We start from the raw sequence: 16509 nt of genomic DNA, 5'->3' as shown, positions 1-16509 counted from the left end.
TGTGTGTGTGTGTGTGTGTGTGTGTTATCTTGCGCTCATATGCTCATTTGGTTCATCTTTGAGCACGGATGATTGAAGACGTTACAACTTCCAGGGGATGACACATGGCCTTGCTGGACATCGGGTCAAAGGTCGTTGGTTGTCAGGGGTTTACAGCATCCTGCCTTCAAAAGCCAGCACCTGTTTTTTTTTTGTTTTTTGTTTTGTTTTTATTGAGAGTCCAGCCTTTCTGCAGTGACCACCTCACTGAAATCCGTAAGCCATTGAGGAAATGTTTTCTGCCTTACCTTTGAATATTTATACCTGGAAAACAAGTAAGATGCAAATGAATGTGTTAGTTTATTTCCTTATTTCTGTGATGTAAGTCAATGAAAGTAAAACAACCATAGTCTCAGTTTAAGGTATTCTATGTGAGGAATGGCGGGTGAGCAGTGGGATTTCTCTATCGATTAATCTACATCCACATGCAGGGCAGAACGGCGGGGTCCTAATTGGAATGGATTTCTGCCTTGCATTGATTTTCTCAGGTGACAGTGGATGACATACGGTTGCGTGTGTGTGTGTGTGTGTGTGTGTTTGTGCACATGCCATGCATACCATATGGTGCTGTAATATTCTCCCTTGCAACACCTTTCACTGTTTGTTATCTGATGAAAAGTCAAAAGGAGCAGCTGGACACTACCAAATCGCTAGTCATTGTGCACGCACGTGCGTTTGCGCGCGCGCCCGCTCTCCCACTCGTTGGCCCTTTCATTCAGCACGAGCTGTTGGATGAAGCTAGGACCTCTGCAAACACTGATTTCATTTTCCCCATGACCGCCCTTGCTCCAGACACAGAGAACCTAGCTCCCGTGCACACACGCATCCATGCACACATACACACATACACACATGTACACCTTAGGCTGGAGAGTGTTTTCCCCTACAGAGTAAAGATGAGCAGTTAGCATGCATGCAGGAAGAAGCAATCGAGCACAGATAACACTTAAGTTCACTCAGGTGGAAAAAAAAAATGGAATGATCTGATTTCCTCTCGGACAGCAAGATCCACTGAGTGCTCCTTTGTAATTTTATTATGTTGCCTACAAAAAGCAACAGAATTTATTTATTTTTTTATTCTTTACTACCTCTCTCACACGTTCACCAATTCCACATGCTGTGTGTGTGTGTGTGTGTGTGTTTGTGTGAGAGAGAGAGAGAGGGAGGAGGTTGGAGAAAGATGGCCGCTGGACATGGCTTCTCACAGCCGGCTGGCCCCGACCCCCCGTGATCTGCCCTCTTATCTAGCCCAGATCTTGGCCTTTCATCTGGGCTAAAACCTGGGGGAGGTTGGCCTCTGCTGGGTTTTTAGACCTCCCTCCCATGAACGAACACACACACACGCACACACACAAACACACACACACACACACTTCATTCCAGACCCCCTCCATCTCCAGCCTCTATCTTTGAGTCCCAGATGAGCATTGCTCTCACCTACAAGGGAGATAACAAACCTCACACTACTCTGCTCTCTGCTCTGCTTTCCTCACAACATGTCAGATTAGATTTTTTTTAAAAACTCACCACACACAAGAAGAAACTCAGTTTTTTTATTGTCTATTGTCAACAAACACTATCCAGAGGCTGATATTTTCACTTGAGAATGTTTTTTTAAATAGTCCAACTTTTCTTACTTGTTGCTGGACCTAGGCCACAGTCTGTACTGACTGGGAGCAGAACGCTGGATTGCAATTTCAACAGTAGTTGGCCAAAAGTGAAACAAAGCGGAATCAGAGAAGGCATCAGGGATGCTACCAAAACACAGCACTCTCCATGTTTTGACATTTCACTGAGCGGCGCTTTCACCTCTCACAAAATTATATTAGCGGCTAACAATAGGCTGGTTGTGTCAGTTTTGGTGGGACCACCTCTGCATGTGACCCAGGCCTATGTTTGAGGGTGTGAGCTGAATTTTTTTGTGTGTGTAGCTTGTGCAGTTCACTTCATACACACTGCCCTCCTACTCAACCCTGACCTGTTTCCAGCATAAACATCAGATCCTCACCTCTCACCCTGTGGCTTTACCTGATAATCTGTCTCTGTGGATCACCCCCACTCTTTTTTTTCTTCTCTTTCTTTCACATTCTCTCCAGAAACCAGGTTTTTTGGGGTCACCCTAGTCGTGACCTCTGACCACAGTCAGATTAGAGTGGTCGGCGTTTCAAATCCAGCGGCAGATTGAGTAGCATCTGTGACCTCCACATGCATTTCTCTTCTAGCCTTAATGTGTAATTCCCCTCAGAATCAAGACAAGGCCAGTTAGATCACTGTAAGGTTACAGTTAGACACTCGTGTAACACAGGACTGAAGCACCACCTGGCTGAGTCTTCTGCAGACCAATGTTGTGTAGGTGAATTACAGTGGCTTTGGAAGGTTTTCCAAACACGACTTTTTGCAAGTTTTATTGTATTGTAGACGTGTGAATGTTCCTAGGAGCACTGTGGTTTTCATGATTGTGAAGTAGAAGAAGTGTGGAACCACCAGGACTTGCTAGAGTTGGCCATCCGGCCAAACTCAGTAACAGAGAAAGAAGGGCCTTGGTGAGGGAGGTTACCAAGAACCCAAAGGCCTCTCTAACAGAGCTTCAGAGCCTGATTAAAAGGCATATGAAAGTATTCCTGGAGTTAACCAAAAGACATTAAAAGAACTGTGAGCATGAGGCAAAAGATTCCCTCCACTCCATGACGTGCTCGTCGAGCACAAGAGCGCTTTCAGTGCAAGACTCATTCCACCGAGATGCACCACAGAGCGACACAGGAAGTCGTTCCTGCCTGTGGCCATCAAACTTTTCAACTCCTCCACTCTGAGTCAGTAGACTGGCCCTTTGGACTTATTTAACTCCTGTCAGCAGCTTCATAACCCCATAATTTATATTTTCAACTGTGCAATACTGACTTTAACAGGACAGTAATTTTGTGCAATAATTCTACTGTGCAATACTCTGGTGTATATTTATATTTATTCATATTTATACTGCATTGATATTGCATTTATACTATGTATTTCAACTAATATTTCTTATTTAATTTACTATCCTTGCTTTTAACACATTTATAGATCTCATTTCTCAACCTTATTATTTATACTGTTATGTGTTGTAGTATGATGTGCATACTTTGACATATTTCTTATTTTCTATTTTTCTTATAATTTCTCTATGCTTATATATATATACATATATATGTGTGTGTGTATATATATATGTATATATGTATATATGTATGTGTGTGTGTGTGTGTATATATATATATATATATAATGTGAGCAACTGTAACATGACCCAAAGTATCTCTGACTCTGATTCTTTCCTCTTTGTCTCTCTGTGCCTGAATGAATGATAGCAGGGCAAGTTGACCGTCACTGGTGCATCAACAAGTGAACAAACCCCCGCCCCGTCTGTCCTCCTCTCTTCCTCTCTCTTCTTCCCTTTTTTCTGCCTTCATGTGGACAAACTAGAGAAGGAGAGAGCTGTTTATGTTCTCATTAAGCAGATGTAGGTACACACTGAGAGGAAGTGAAGAATGAAAGGAGAGGGTAATAATGCAAAGACAGATTGGAGGTAGGATAGAAAGACTGTGTGATGTGAGGAGTGTGTACTAGGGTAGCTTACAGTGCTTTTTCAAATATTAATATTCGTCGACCTACACCAGCAAAGTAGACTTTGTGATTGCCCATGCTGTATAGTGAATAAGCAGATGTGGCCTGAGGCTGTTTCATCATCACCGACACTCAGCAGTATGCTGATGCAACAACTTCCTGTTGTAGAGCTCAGTGTGTCTGTTAAAGATCTGCTATGGCCTTTTTGAATCATTTTCATAAGTACTGAGTCTATTTTAAACATATCTGTGACATTTTATTCTACTATTGTTTAGATTTCTCTAAATCCATCTTTCCTTACAGCCCTGATTTGGAAGCTATTGACATAAAATCGTCATTATTAATAACCACCTACTCCACTTGGCTGGAGGTGTGGCCGCCACATTCTCTCCCAGCCAATCAGGATAGGACCTAATGAATAATGCAAGTTCCCTTATGCCGCATCTTTACCTGGAGTAATGGTTGCCACTGGAGACATAAGACAATATATAATAGTCTATGAATCGAAGTCTGATCCTGAATGAAGGGAAAGAACCTGCTATATCACAGTTGAGATTTCAAAAGGATGTTTCAGAACAGTAAGATTGTGTCTAAGTTTACTCACAAAGTAGCCAGAGGTTGCTAGCTTAGCTTTAGAACACTTCTGGTGTACTGCTTTGCTTGTCATCTGGCTGTGATGCAAACTCCGACAACAGAAGTTACGTACATACTCAGCTTAGCGCTGGCCTTGTCCTGCATATTTGATTTTGACTTTCTGGTTTGACATAGTGACGGATTCAGCCTCAGCACTGCTTGCTCTTGAGCCGCGGATTTCAAAATTTCAACTAACTTTAAAAGACAAGAGGAAGCTGTGGAGCCTCTAGAGATCAGTGCCAGGCTGTACTAGGAAGAAAAACATTCTAACATCAGTCACAGTTGGTCTTTGCATCTTTTTCTTACCATTGTCCATCCTGCTCCCATCAGAATTTGAAAACTGTCCAGATTGTAAAAACAGAATTTTGTGTAAAAATGAACAATATTATTGTCATGTGTCTGAAAAGGTTTACACACATCACAATATGGCCTGAAATTAAGCCTCTTTTGGACTGTTCTATTGATTTAAAAAATAATGGACGTAGCCACTGTGATGTCACCCATTGGTTTGTGGACTCTTATTTTGATGCCTTGAGTTTGCATTTTGACTGTCACCATCTTGGATTTTTTAGGCCAGAAGTGACCATGTTTAGATGAGAGGGTGGAGCTGACCCTTAAGCTATCTGCTAGGTGCTAACTTGGTTAGCATGGTGCATTTATAGTCTATGGTTAACTGTGATCGCGCTAATGCTAATTTTCGCTAGCAAAAAACAGACTTAAAGCCATTAAAACAAAATGTACTTACAGGAAAAGAGGGTCTTTTAGTACCAAATGCTGAACAATGCTTTTTTTGGCAACCAGAATGTTACAATTAACTTCCATGAACTGAAAACACACATTGTGCCCACACAAATAGCGATGGCTATGCCTGTATTCTGTGAATCTGGGGTTACGCCATGGTTACTTTACCTAACCAATGTTATCACCACGGTAGTGACTTCCCTGTGAACTGCACCCACCTATCACTCAAAGAAGCCACTCCCTTAATTATGCATAACTTTAAACCTTAATAAAGTTTAAATGGGTGAGTTAAATAAAAATTCACCTCCCAGACAGATGTCATGAACAGGGAAATTAGCTATAGAGACCAAAATCGTTTTTTTTTTTTTACTAGGCTGTAAACATGTTTATTTCTGCTGGAGAGTTGGGCATTTTAACATGGTGGCCATGGGGATTGACTCACTTTTGGAGCCAGCCTTAAGTGACCATTTGAGGAACTGCAAGTTTTTGGCACTTTGGCATTGGCTTCATTTTTCAGTCCTGAAGGTTGGCACTTGGATTGATCCCCTGACATTTCATGTAGCAGCACCAGTCCAGTTCACTTGGACAGTGAAATATCTCAACATCTACTACATGGATTGGTACAAAATTTTGTACAGGCACGTATGGTTCCTAGATGATGGCTTCAGTGATCATTATCTAGTGATTTATGGTTTTGAATGAATATTGGTAATATCGGTTTGATGCAGAGATTTGTGTGCCCCACAAGATGAATTGTAACAACTTTAGTGAGTCCCTGACTTTTCATCTAGTCCCCTTTACAGGTCAAGATTAAAATTTGTCCAGTTCTTATACATTCAAATTGCTGAACAAATTTGCATAAAAATTTTTAAAAAATTGTCGGGACAGGCTTGATGAGTGATGAATGCTTCTTGCCTTAAAATTTGGTGATGTATTGTTGTTTCATATCAAATTCATGGAGATTGTTAGGACTTCAGAAGAAGCTTGAATGCAACATCCTCCTACACTGACCATGCTGCTCTTTTACTGTCCCTACTTTTCCATTTGGAGACAAACAGATATTGTAAAGCTGAACTTGTTTTTGTGTAGAGTGACTTGGCGTCAGTTGACGTCGCTGCTGAATCATCTGTGACAAAAGGATTATAGGCCTACTGCCTACTTCACCAGCTGTTGATACACACCTTTTTTTTCCCCCTCATGTCCAACTGTAAACTTTCACATGGTGGAATGAATCGTCAAGTGTTGCCCGTACCACATTCTCCCACTTTCTATAGCCACATAAAATGCCCGGAGGAACACGCATCCCACGGTTTTATTCCACTCGATGTTCAGCCAAAGTCACAGTCAAACTGGAATCAACTATCCACACAGAGAAGGAATATCTCCAGTTTTATGGAGTCGTAATGCGGTAGGGGTACTGTATAAATAATCTCTCTGCACAGAAACACTTCCAGCTGTTAAACAATATGCCCTTTGCAGTTTCTCTTTTCTTTTCCTCCATTTGAATGTATAAAGCTTCTTTCCCAGACTCCTTTCAAAACGTAGTCTTTTTTTGTGGTTGTACTGAGAAATTATGTTGTTGAATATTTGCCTTTTGTGACACCTCCAGATTGTTGCACTTTATGCTGATTAGTATTATAGAGTCGAGTTGGAACAATGCCTGTATCAAATGCTGCTATTGAAATCAGGTCATAATGTGAAATTCAAACCTCAGAGTCTGTTTACAATTAGGCCCTTTGAAGCATTCCCCTGTAATCTCTCCCTCCTTTTGATATAAAGATACAGTATTGATATAAATGAAGGGAATTTTGCCTTTGTTTTTAAAGCCATACCTGTGGCTTTTGATTGATGGATGGAAACTGTACAGTAGATTGAGATAATAAAGACTTGTTTAAAACCTCACTCTGAGGTTATAGTTTCCTCATAGAGTTCAGCAGTATTTTGTATCAACACAGCCAGAATGGTGAGACACAGTGTGGAAAAGCCTCATCCCTGTGGATAACCATGAAATGTTATTTGTGAACAGGGGATGATAAAGTAAATCCATGGCTTTTTTTCAGGGCCATCCTCATTGCCTTCGGCCAGGTTGCAGTGCTGGTCAGTCGAGAGGGAGATGAGAGGGGAGCCCCTCTTCATCTGGTAAAGATCCTGCCGTTGGGCAGCTTTCACGCTCCGCTGGCTGATCCTTCCAGGAAGTGAGGGGGGGGTACAAGGAGCCCCCCGCAGAGCCCCAGCATGAACCACGGCTACATGCTGAGCCCAAATCAAAGGGGACAGTCTGTCCTTAGCCTGGGGGAGAGAGTCTGCTGTGTGTCACCAGAGAGACATGGGTAATAGGACAGCTTGTCACACTAGTGCAGATGCCTGTATTTTTGACAGTGTATATTTAACTCTCTCCTGCTTGGGTTGCACACTAATGACACCATCAAATAAACGCCTCGTGCAGTGAGGTCATATTTATATTAATGATCTTGGCAACTTTCAGAAGAGACCAGGAAGTCATGTAGCCATCTCAGTTATTCCTGTTAAGTATGTTAGATCAAACAGATTTAAGACTGCAATCATACACAGTGTTGCAATGTTGGTAATTATTGTTCATGTGGAAAATTAGGGTTTGAGGGTTACTGTTATAAGGGCAATTTAAGGCTGAAAAGGTTATCTAGTTTCCACGCAGTAACTAATAAAACTTATTTTTGTGCTTGTGTTTCAGTTGGTACCCAGTGAGTCAATCTCAGCCCTTCAGATGAAGAGCCTTCAGTTCCGGAGCATCGCCCCTAAGGCCCCAGCCGTGGTGCCCTCCCCCTCCCCCGCGGTCCTGTCCTGCCAGCCTCCCTCTGCCCTCCCTGAGGCTACCACCGCCTCTAGCCCCAAGTCCATCATTGTGCCCACCCAAAACTATGCACTGATGCAAATAGCAGGTCAGGATGGCACTTTCTCTCTGGTGGCGCTGCCCCCTTCTGTATCTTCTCAGACACCACAGCAACAACCGCAACAAACCCAGTCAATCCAAAAGAACCTAAAGTTACCCATTCCCAGATACCAGCCAGTGAGGAGCAAGGGGACCACAGATAAGGTCAGATCACCACCACTAGTTGCTAGAGTGAAAACTGCCTCCAAGGTTGCTGTGACAGCACAAACAAAGGTGAGCAAGGCATCATCAGTGATGAAGAAAAATCAACAGGAGTCCAAGAACACAAAGGAAACCCTAGTGCCCAAAGAGGAACCTTCAGAGCAGGTAATTCTGATTGACCCGGCCTCCTCTGACATCTCTGTCACTGCTCTGCTACCGGACAATGCTGTCCTCTATCCCGGCTCTCAGTTGGAGCGAGCACCAGATGGCTCTGAACGACCTGCTACAACTGGCCTTATTAAGAATCTCCAGTACCCCCCTGCTGCTGTCAAAACCTCCCCAGGCAAAACCCAGGAGCAAAGTAAGACTACAGTGAGGCTGTGCCAATCCAAGCCTGCTGCAGCCCAGCCTTCAAGCAGTATCACTGTCCTGTCCCCTGCCATCTTCAGCAAAGCGGTCCAGATTATCCCATCCCCACCTAAGGGTAAACTTCCCATCCTGCCCTACTCTAAAATGAAGAGCACCCTCATACCAGCTGCCAAGCTCAGTTTGTCCCCAGAGAAGAAGGGTTTCTCAAACCAGACAGGACTCACCAGCCCCTTAGATCCTACATCCAAGACCCTTGAGACAGCTGAGGCCTTGGGTCATAACCAGGTGCCGAACTCTACTCTACAGCCCCAGGCCAAGACCACTCTCATGCCTGTGTTGGGAACCCTCCAGAAACCACCTGGTAAGAAAAGAGGGAGGAAGAGAAAGACAATGGAAGACATCTTGGCATTTGAGGCCCGAAAGAAGAGGTCTTTGTCTTTCTTCTGTAGAAGGGTTCCTGAGAAACCGCCAGCAGTTGTTCCAGGCTCCAAACAAAAGGAAGTTGATATTTCAAAGAAGTACCGCAGCATTCGACCCAAGCCCATGTTGGTTATGGAGACAGTTCCTCAGCTGGTTAGCTTGCCTGCCATTACCCCAGATGGCCAAGAACAGGAGCTTGTACTTGGTCATCATCTCCCCACACCCACCACAACCAAGACCCTGGACTGTCCTCCCCAACCAGCTCCAGTAACCCTCCACCTGAGAGGTGCCTCTCATCCCAGAGTATTTATAGGCAGCCGTCCGCTCCACCGTTGCCCCACCTGCAGCCGCTGTTTCCAGTTCAAGCATCACCTCCAGAGCCACATGAACAGTCACACCAACAGTCAGCCATACGTATGCTCAGTCTGCCGCAAAGCGTACGCTCACTCTGGCAGCCTTAGCACCCATATGAAGCTTCACCACTCTGAGGTACGCCCACGTCGGTCTCTGTGCTGCGAGTTCTGTGAGAAGGCCTTTGGATATGTGGGGGTGTACTTCAGTCATCTGAGAGAGGTACACAAGGTGGTGCTGACCGTGGAGCCGTCCATTAGCCATCATGAGGATGACATGTCTGTTGAGGGGTGAGATTATTATTGATTGAGATAACTCATAAACACATGTGCCTACTTAATTGTCACTTAGCAGGGAACTTTGTCCAGACAGTCAACAAAGTGATAAATTATTTAAACAAATTAAAAAATTAATGAATTATTTTCTCCCCCAGGGCCAACTCCCCAGAGACATCTGACGAGCAGGATCGTGAAGACCCTGTGGAGCTGCAGATTAAATGCGGCCGCTGCCAGGCGATCACTCCCACCTTTGCTGACATGAAGATGCACTTGGTTTATGTACATGGGGAGGAAGTCCAGGTTCGACTTCACGAGGGCCAACCGCCGCGGGGTGGTCGTGAGGCTGAGAATGAGCTGGTAAAGCACGCTGCCCACTACTGGCGGCAGTTCAACGAGAAGCGCAACCTGGTGAAGTGTGGCAGCTGCGACGAGGAGTTTTTCTCCTTCTCTAAGCTCAAGAGGCACATCATGTCCCACCACCGGGGAAGGGAAGGGGAGGACAGTGGGAACTTCTCATCACCAGATAGCAGTGTGGGCCTCGGGGTCCTTGCGGCAGGTTCAGCCTTTAACTGTGTGCTTTGCAGAGAGGTGTTGGACACTAAAGAGGGGGTTATGGAGCACTGGAGGAGTCGCCACCACTGTGAGCAGCCCAACCTTCTGTGGGCTGCCCTGAGCTCCTACTCTGGCCAGGAAGAGGGTGAGGCAGAAGGTGATCTGGACACTCCCGCTCCAAGCCCACACTAGCCAGCCTAGCCCTCGGATGGGCATGGAGCCTTTCACTGTGGCTCATCCTCATACTGTACATACTCAGTCCTAACAATCAGCAGCACAGGGATGTAGAGTTTCTCTTATGTATTTAACACTAGTTTCATCTTTCACCAGTTGAGGCATTTGACTTGGTCCAAGAAAAAGAAAAAAGAATATCGAGCCAATGGTGAAAATTGATCTTTGTGTTACAATTCATAAGGGATATTCTTTCTAGGTCAGAGAATCCAATTTTATAAACAATAATTTTTTTTCATGTTACTTTGATTGCACTGCTCTTTTTTGGAGTTCATTTTGTTTGGAGGTATGTATTTAATATCCTGTTGGAAATTAGATGATTATTTTTTTCTACTGCTTATTTAAATGTTATTAAAGGGTAATTTATATCCTAGCTGACGCAGTAAAACTGTTTAAGGATCAGTCCATCCAAATCACAAAAAAAAAAACATTCTCACTTAATTCTAATTTTATCTAGCCATGCAGTTAGTTACAGAGAGATATTCTCTGAGATTTCTGTAATGCAATGGAGTTTCATTTGTGTTGCTCACAGCTTTGAAAATTTTCGACAACATTTCTTTATAGAAACTATGTCCCTGTTACTCTGTGGATTATCCAGGAGGACATTTTTTCCTGAAACACAAATTACTGTTTATTTTTCAAATGTCATTTTTAAATGCTGTGAGCACCACAACCACAATTCTATTCATCTCCACTATATTGGGTTGAGATTATCTGCATGGCTAGAGACCACTGTGGGGATGTGTGTTTTTTTTTTTAATTTGGGTGAAATGAGAAGTGTAAATCTCATAACAAGGGCACACTTTCAACTGTCACACTGGCAGACAATTTTATCTGTTGGCCTTGGATTATTACAGGTTAAAAGAAATAAGTATCTGTACAATCCTTTTATGTAATATTGCTACTGTAATGGAAAATCAAACATGTCTGATTAAGGGCAGTATTAGGGTCCTCTGTCAACTTGGACCCATGAAGGAACACTTTCCTAACCAGCACCCAAGTGACATCCTTGTGGCCTTCTGAAAAAAAAAAAAAAGCGGTGTTCATGCGTAATGTGGCTTATCATCAGTATGGTCCTCTGTAGGCCAAGTTCTATCTTCTTGACTTGTTGATTAATGCCTATATGTGTATTCTGTGACATGCCAAGGGTCTATTCACACTAGTGATTGTAGAAGTGAGTTCTGCATTTAAGCTTTTTAACCACTGACAGAATACTGTTTGTTGAGTTAGTAAATACGTTGTTGCCAGCTCGTGTACGCACCTGTGGAATTGTGTGCACCCAGACTCTATGATTAGAGTTAATATAAACTGTTGTCAAGTCCAGAAAAATATGCTATTTTATACTCTAGATTAATAAAGAGGTCTTTTAGTATATTTATGCTTGTGGTTGGTCCTTAAAGAGCCAGCACTGAGACATTTGTTATGTTTGCTTCTTCTAATTCTGGGGGATGCTTAATGTCTTGTTTCTTGGTTGGGAAGCCATTACTACATGGCAAGTAGCTCTGTTAACATTTGTCTGTGTTCATCTTTCATATGAAGAAAAAAAAAATCACAGGGTCAAGTGAATGTACCTGAATGTTTTAAAAACCCTACCAAAAGTGTATATATATGCTATATAGACTTATTCTATAGATAGAATATATAGATATATGGAGAAAAATATATATATTTACATAGAGTAACTAGTGAATCAGCTGCTTTGTTCTGTCACAGTGGAGGGGGGGAAACAAGAGATGAATATATCATTGCCAACAAACTGGCAACAAAAAGCCATGCAGAGCTGTCCTTATGTGTCTGACACAAAACATAGGACTGTGAATGAAGGGCAAAGCACTGATGCATATACTATGTCGCACTGAGTGGTTAAACTACAGTTCTACTACTGTTCATCGAATGCCATGTTTGAGTGTTCATCAGTGAGCTGTCCTTTATTTTCAAGCCTCAACACAAACCAGGAAGTGACAGAATTAAGGGTCAGACTCTTCTTTCCTCAGTTTGATGAGAAACATACATGACTGTCAGCACAAGTCAGAAAGTGAAAATCTAATGTGTTTGGTTCACTTAATATGTTGACTGTGTCCAAAAAAAAAAAAAAAAAAGACTGAAAGTGTTTGTGCTCGTGACTGTTTGTGTACCTGAAGAACCTGATGTTTATGAGATTAAAGATATGCTTTGTTGATGATACTGTGATTGTAGTCTTTCCTTATGAGATGATAAATACATTGAACACATTTCTGTAACTAAATAAGCAATTATTAGACAATAACACACACATGAAGCTCAGTTTACTAGTCATGGTTTCTGTATTCTGGATTTTGGATTACAAACAGAGAGTACTGAGTTTTAAAGACATGGCTGTATGCTAGGCAGAGAGGGTCTAATGAAAAGATCCTATTGGTTGCATTATGGGAAATTTAGGATCCAGTGTTTTTGGAGTTTGACAAAGGCTGTAGCCAGGATTTTATAAATGCCATGAGTCCAAACACAAAACACAGCTACCTAAAATTGTTAGCCACCAAAAATATTTTCAAATATAAAAAATCCATATTTTATTTATTAATTTAAATTTAAATCAGTATATCTGTACATATCTGATGCAGAACATCAACTACAACGTCCTCTCTTTCCCTTCTCTTTGTTGCATCAGGATATTTTGGCCTGTACTGCTTCAATTGTGACCGTTCTCTTTAAAATCTGTCCCCCACCCTAATTTAATAAGTCACTGGTAAGCATACATGTCTAAAGCAGAAATGCAGAATGAAGCCTTCCACACACACACTTACTATGTTGCACACGTCAACGCCTCATCCATCAGTTAAGATGGTTAGAGTGAAGGTTTAGAGTGTAGGTTTGAGGCAGTGAGGAGGATGGACTCTTGTGTGTACTCATCAGAAGAGATTCAGAGAATGGGATTAATTGATATTTCAGTCTAGAAAGGTGAGTGCATGTGTGCAGGATGTGAGGGTCAAGCAAAGTGGGTTAGCCAAAGGGCTTTTAGGAGCATACATATGCCGTACCTCTGTGCTCCTCCCCTCCCAACAGACCTTCCATCTGTCTGCTTTAACATCATAATATAAGCAAACCTACAGATAAGATAAATGTGTGGAAATGTTTCTACCTTTTGGCTTCACTGTCTTTTTTACTAGATAAACCACATGTGATCCACAGTGCAAAAACTGGCTTAAAAACACAACATGATTCTGAAAGACTGCTGAGGTTCAGAGAAAGGTGAAGTTGCCATGTTGTGAGAGAAGCGTTAAAAAAAATAGCTGTATGCCTTGTGATGGCTTCATATTTAATGAATGGAGATGACATTAGTACTGATCTCCATCTTTTGTTTCCCATCTGCCTGCTTGTCTTTTTTTTTCTTTTGCTTTTGCAAGATGCATTTACAGTGAAAAGAAACACTAAACTGCTCTTTTCAAAATTCTCAAAGACAACAGAAAAGAGCAAATAAGTTGTATGCTCGAAAATGCACTTTCCATACCGTCAGAACCAAATGCTGCCTGCTCTGTTGCAGGCCCGGCCCTGGTAGTCATTGCCACACTAGTGTGGAATGCAGGTCCTCAGCTCTAATTGTTTTGGAGGCACATGACCCTGTATCAAAGGTCAAAGGGCACTTCTGGTGTGATTTCTGCTGCTAGTCAAGTAAGCCTCAACTCTTTGACACAAAACAACCTCAGCTCGGTTTTATGCCAACTCTTCAACTTCTTCAAACTACTTTACAAGGACTCAAAGGTTTCAAATGAGAGTGACTCAACTTCAGGTAGCTTTCAGCTGCAGTGGAACACAGATAAAGCTGCGACATCAGTACATATTGGGACCCAATCTAGCGTCGCCATCGCACCACATCGCAGGCGCAGATAAAAAGGAAAGCGCTATTCGGTGATGCATATTTCCTTTTAATCAGAGCTAACGTGTACCACAGCCGTCACACCGCACTCCCACCTCACTGTGGCTCTCAGGGGGACAGGGGAGATCAAAGCCACCCCCCCACTTGTACATGATCAGTGAGAAAGAAGGAGAACTGGGGGCTGCTCTCTTTCTTTTTTTTCTTTCTTTGGGTCGGTGTCTTTGTGCTACACCCACTTCAACTACGTAACCCTGGAAGTGTTTAGATTGAGGTAATCTGCAAGGAAGGTAAGGGACAAACAGTTGCACTACTTATTTAGAGAGAAATCTTGGACATTTCCATGAGAAATGTACTTATTTGGTGTGCTGAACATGCTGTCTCTTTTTCATTTGACCCTGATGTACAGATCTAGCAGGGTGGAAACAAGACCGCTAAACAACACACATGGAGACTTGGAATAACAAAACTGGCGTCACTGGGAGAATGCCGGGGGAGATTTATAGGACAGTAAAAATGTGACCCACACTGACCACAGATGTTCTCGAACAACTTAGGTGGGGTGTAATGCGAGTGCTACATGCAATCGTTTGGCTAGTGCAAGCTCCACTCCTACGTTCTCACTTCTCAGTGTTGATGCATGCTCTGTTGCCAGTCTGTCTTCATACACTAACATCCATGACGCTTCTGTCGGCACATGCTATATGTTGGTGATATGTGTGCACATTCATCAAAGTGATTCTATGGTTTCATCAAAGATTTATAAACTCTCCTGGATGTCAGGATTTAGGTGCCCAAATTGGTAATCCCACATCTATGAACTCTCCCTCCATCTCTCGATCTGGAGATGTGATCTGCCCTTCCCTTCCGCCTCTTGGTCTCAGGTTTCAAAGCGTCCCGTCTCTCCTCACCCTCCCAGATTAGTCATCTAATGAGCAGCAGGGCTGATCAGGTGAATAATTGATGACGGGCGGCTGGAGAAAGGCATCGATCCTAGCCGGGCTATGGCTCTAAATGGAGCAGAGAAGCAGACACCTCAGGAGGATAAGCAGGCGCAGGTACATCACAGCAACACTCTGTGCTGTACTGACTGACAGGGATTCAGATTCAGTGCTTGTGCCAGTTTCACGATGAGGACAGAGATAAAGACTTACCTCTGGAATATATGGACTTCTACTAAGTCTTTGTTTCAGATACTCTGAAAAACATGCATCAGGATCCCCATATAATAAAACTTTATTCCAGGAAATAAGTGATGGAACAAAGCTTGAATTATGTGTGTATTGTGCATGTGCAGTATTGAAGCTGTTGATCACTATCTCCCGGAACCTTCCAGACCTCGGTTCAAGAACTATTAGGCTTGTACTCGCTTTATCGCCCATCCATAAAAAAATATTTAAAAAGCAAATCCACTGAAGGTCAGATTAGAGGAAAGCATTTTCTAAAAATTAAAAAAATCACAAAATTTCACATTTTACATACTCAGAAATATCAGAATCAGCCTTAAGAAAACATGCTAAATATGTAATTGTAATTATAGTCAAATTTCTAAAGGGCCATTCCAGCAGTTTAGCATTGTACTTAACAAAGAACAGTCAAAATCAAAGCAGCAGAGGCCGAGATATGCTGACTTTTACTCATTTGTATTGCTCAAGCTCTTAAAACACCAGATCCTACAATTCCTAGAATGCAACACAACATGTCTTCTATAATAGCTATTGCCTTGTGGACATGCACAACTCAGTGCTCCAAAGGAATGCAACATATGCCAATTATTATCACAAACCTTGGACTATAGAAAAGGATACAACTTCACTGTCCTCTCTGGTCCATCATTGTACGGTAGAACTGAATCAGATGTGTGCGTTTCCGCTTATTCCTACAATTTACATTGGTTTGATATTACTAACTACTAACGACTTGTCATTTAATGTAATCCTTTAAAAGGGGACTTCACCAATTTTACATATCAAAGTGTGTGTCCAGGTTTTTGGGGAGTTCTACTGCATATGTGAAAAAAAATTCTGAAAAATCTTTCAAGACTACAATCTCCACAGGAAGATGAGTTTGCTGAAAGCAGAACACTCACTGGTTCACATCAAGTACCTTAAGTAAATACATACCCGTCTCTCCTGTTCCAAGTCCAGTCTGGATCCAATAGTCTCATGCTCTTCAGCATGAGAGATGACTGCACAGCTGATCCAGCCAAATCAAAAATATGCTTTTGATTTTTCAGAGACATTATTTCTGCCAAAGAAGCAAGTTTTACCAGCCACTCCAACTACATTCCAGCGTACATTTTTGGTGCCTCAGATATATAGGATAGGATATATCTCTCCAACAATAAGCATATTTAAATTGATGTTACAGTAGAT

At 42.4% G+C, this 16509-nt stretch overlaps 1 protein-coding gene across 3 annotated transcripts in view; it reads left to right on the top strand.

Annotated features, from left to right (window-relative positions):
• znf438 (zinc finger protein 438) overlaps window positions 1-12466 on the top strand; it is a 52407-nt gene extending 39941 nt beyond the window's left edge. For 2 of the 3 annotated variants that reach the window (XM_067577769.1, XM_067577771.1), the window contains 3 exons: window positions 7074-7343; window positions 7724-9513; window positions 9657-12466. In XM_067577769.1, the coding sequence (XP_067433870.1) occupies window positions 7757-9513; window positions 9657-10245 (2346 nt within the window). In that variant the 5' untranslated portion in view covers window positions 7074-7343; window positions 7724-7756 and the 3' untranslated portion in view covers window positions 10246-12466. The remainder of the gene's footprint in view (window positions 1-7073; window positions 7344-7723; window positions 9514-9656) is intronic. The other variant, XM_067577770.1, reaches the window with a different exon arrangement.
• Window positions 12467-16509: the final 4043 nt, after the last annotated feature.

Source organism: Thunnus thynnus, chromosome 21 (assembly GCF_963924715.1).
Source record: "Thunnus thynnus chromosome 21, fThuThy2.1, whole genome shotgun sequence".
Classification (NCBI taxonomy): Eukaryota; Metazoa; Chordata; class Actinopteri; order Scombriformes; family Scombridae; genus Thunnus; species Thunnus thynnus.
The sequence above is the reverse complement of the archived record's forward strand: the minus strand, read 5'-3'. Positions and strand labels throughout refer to the sequence as shown.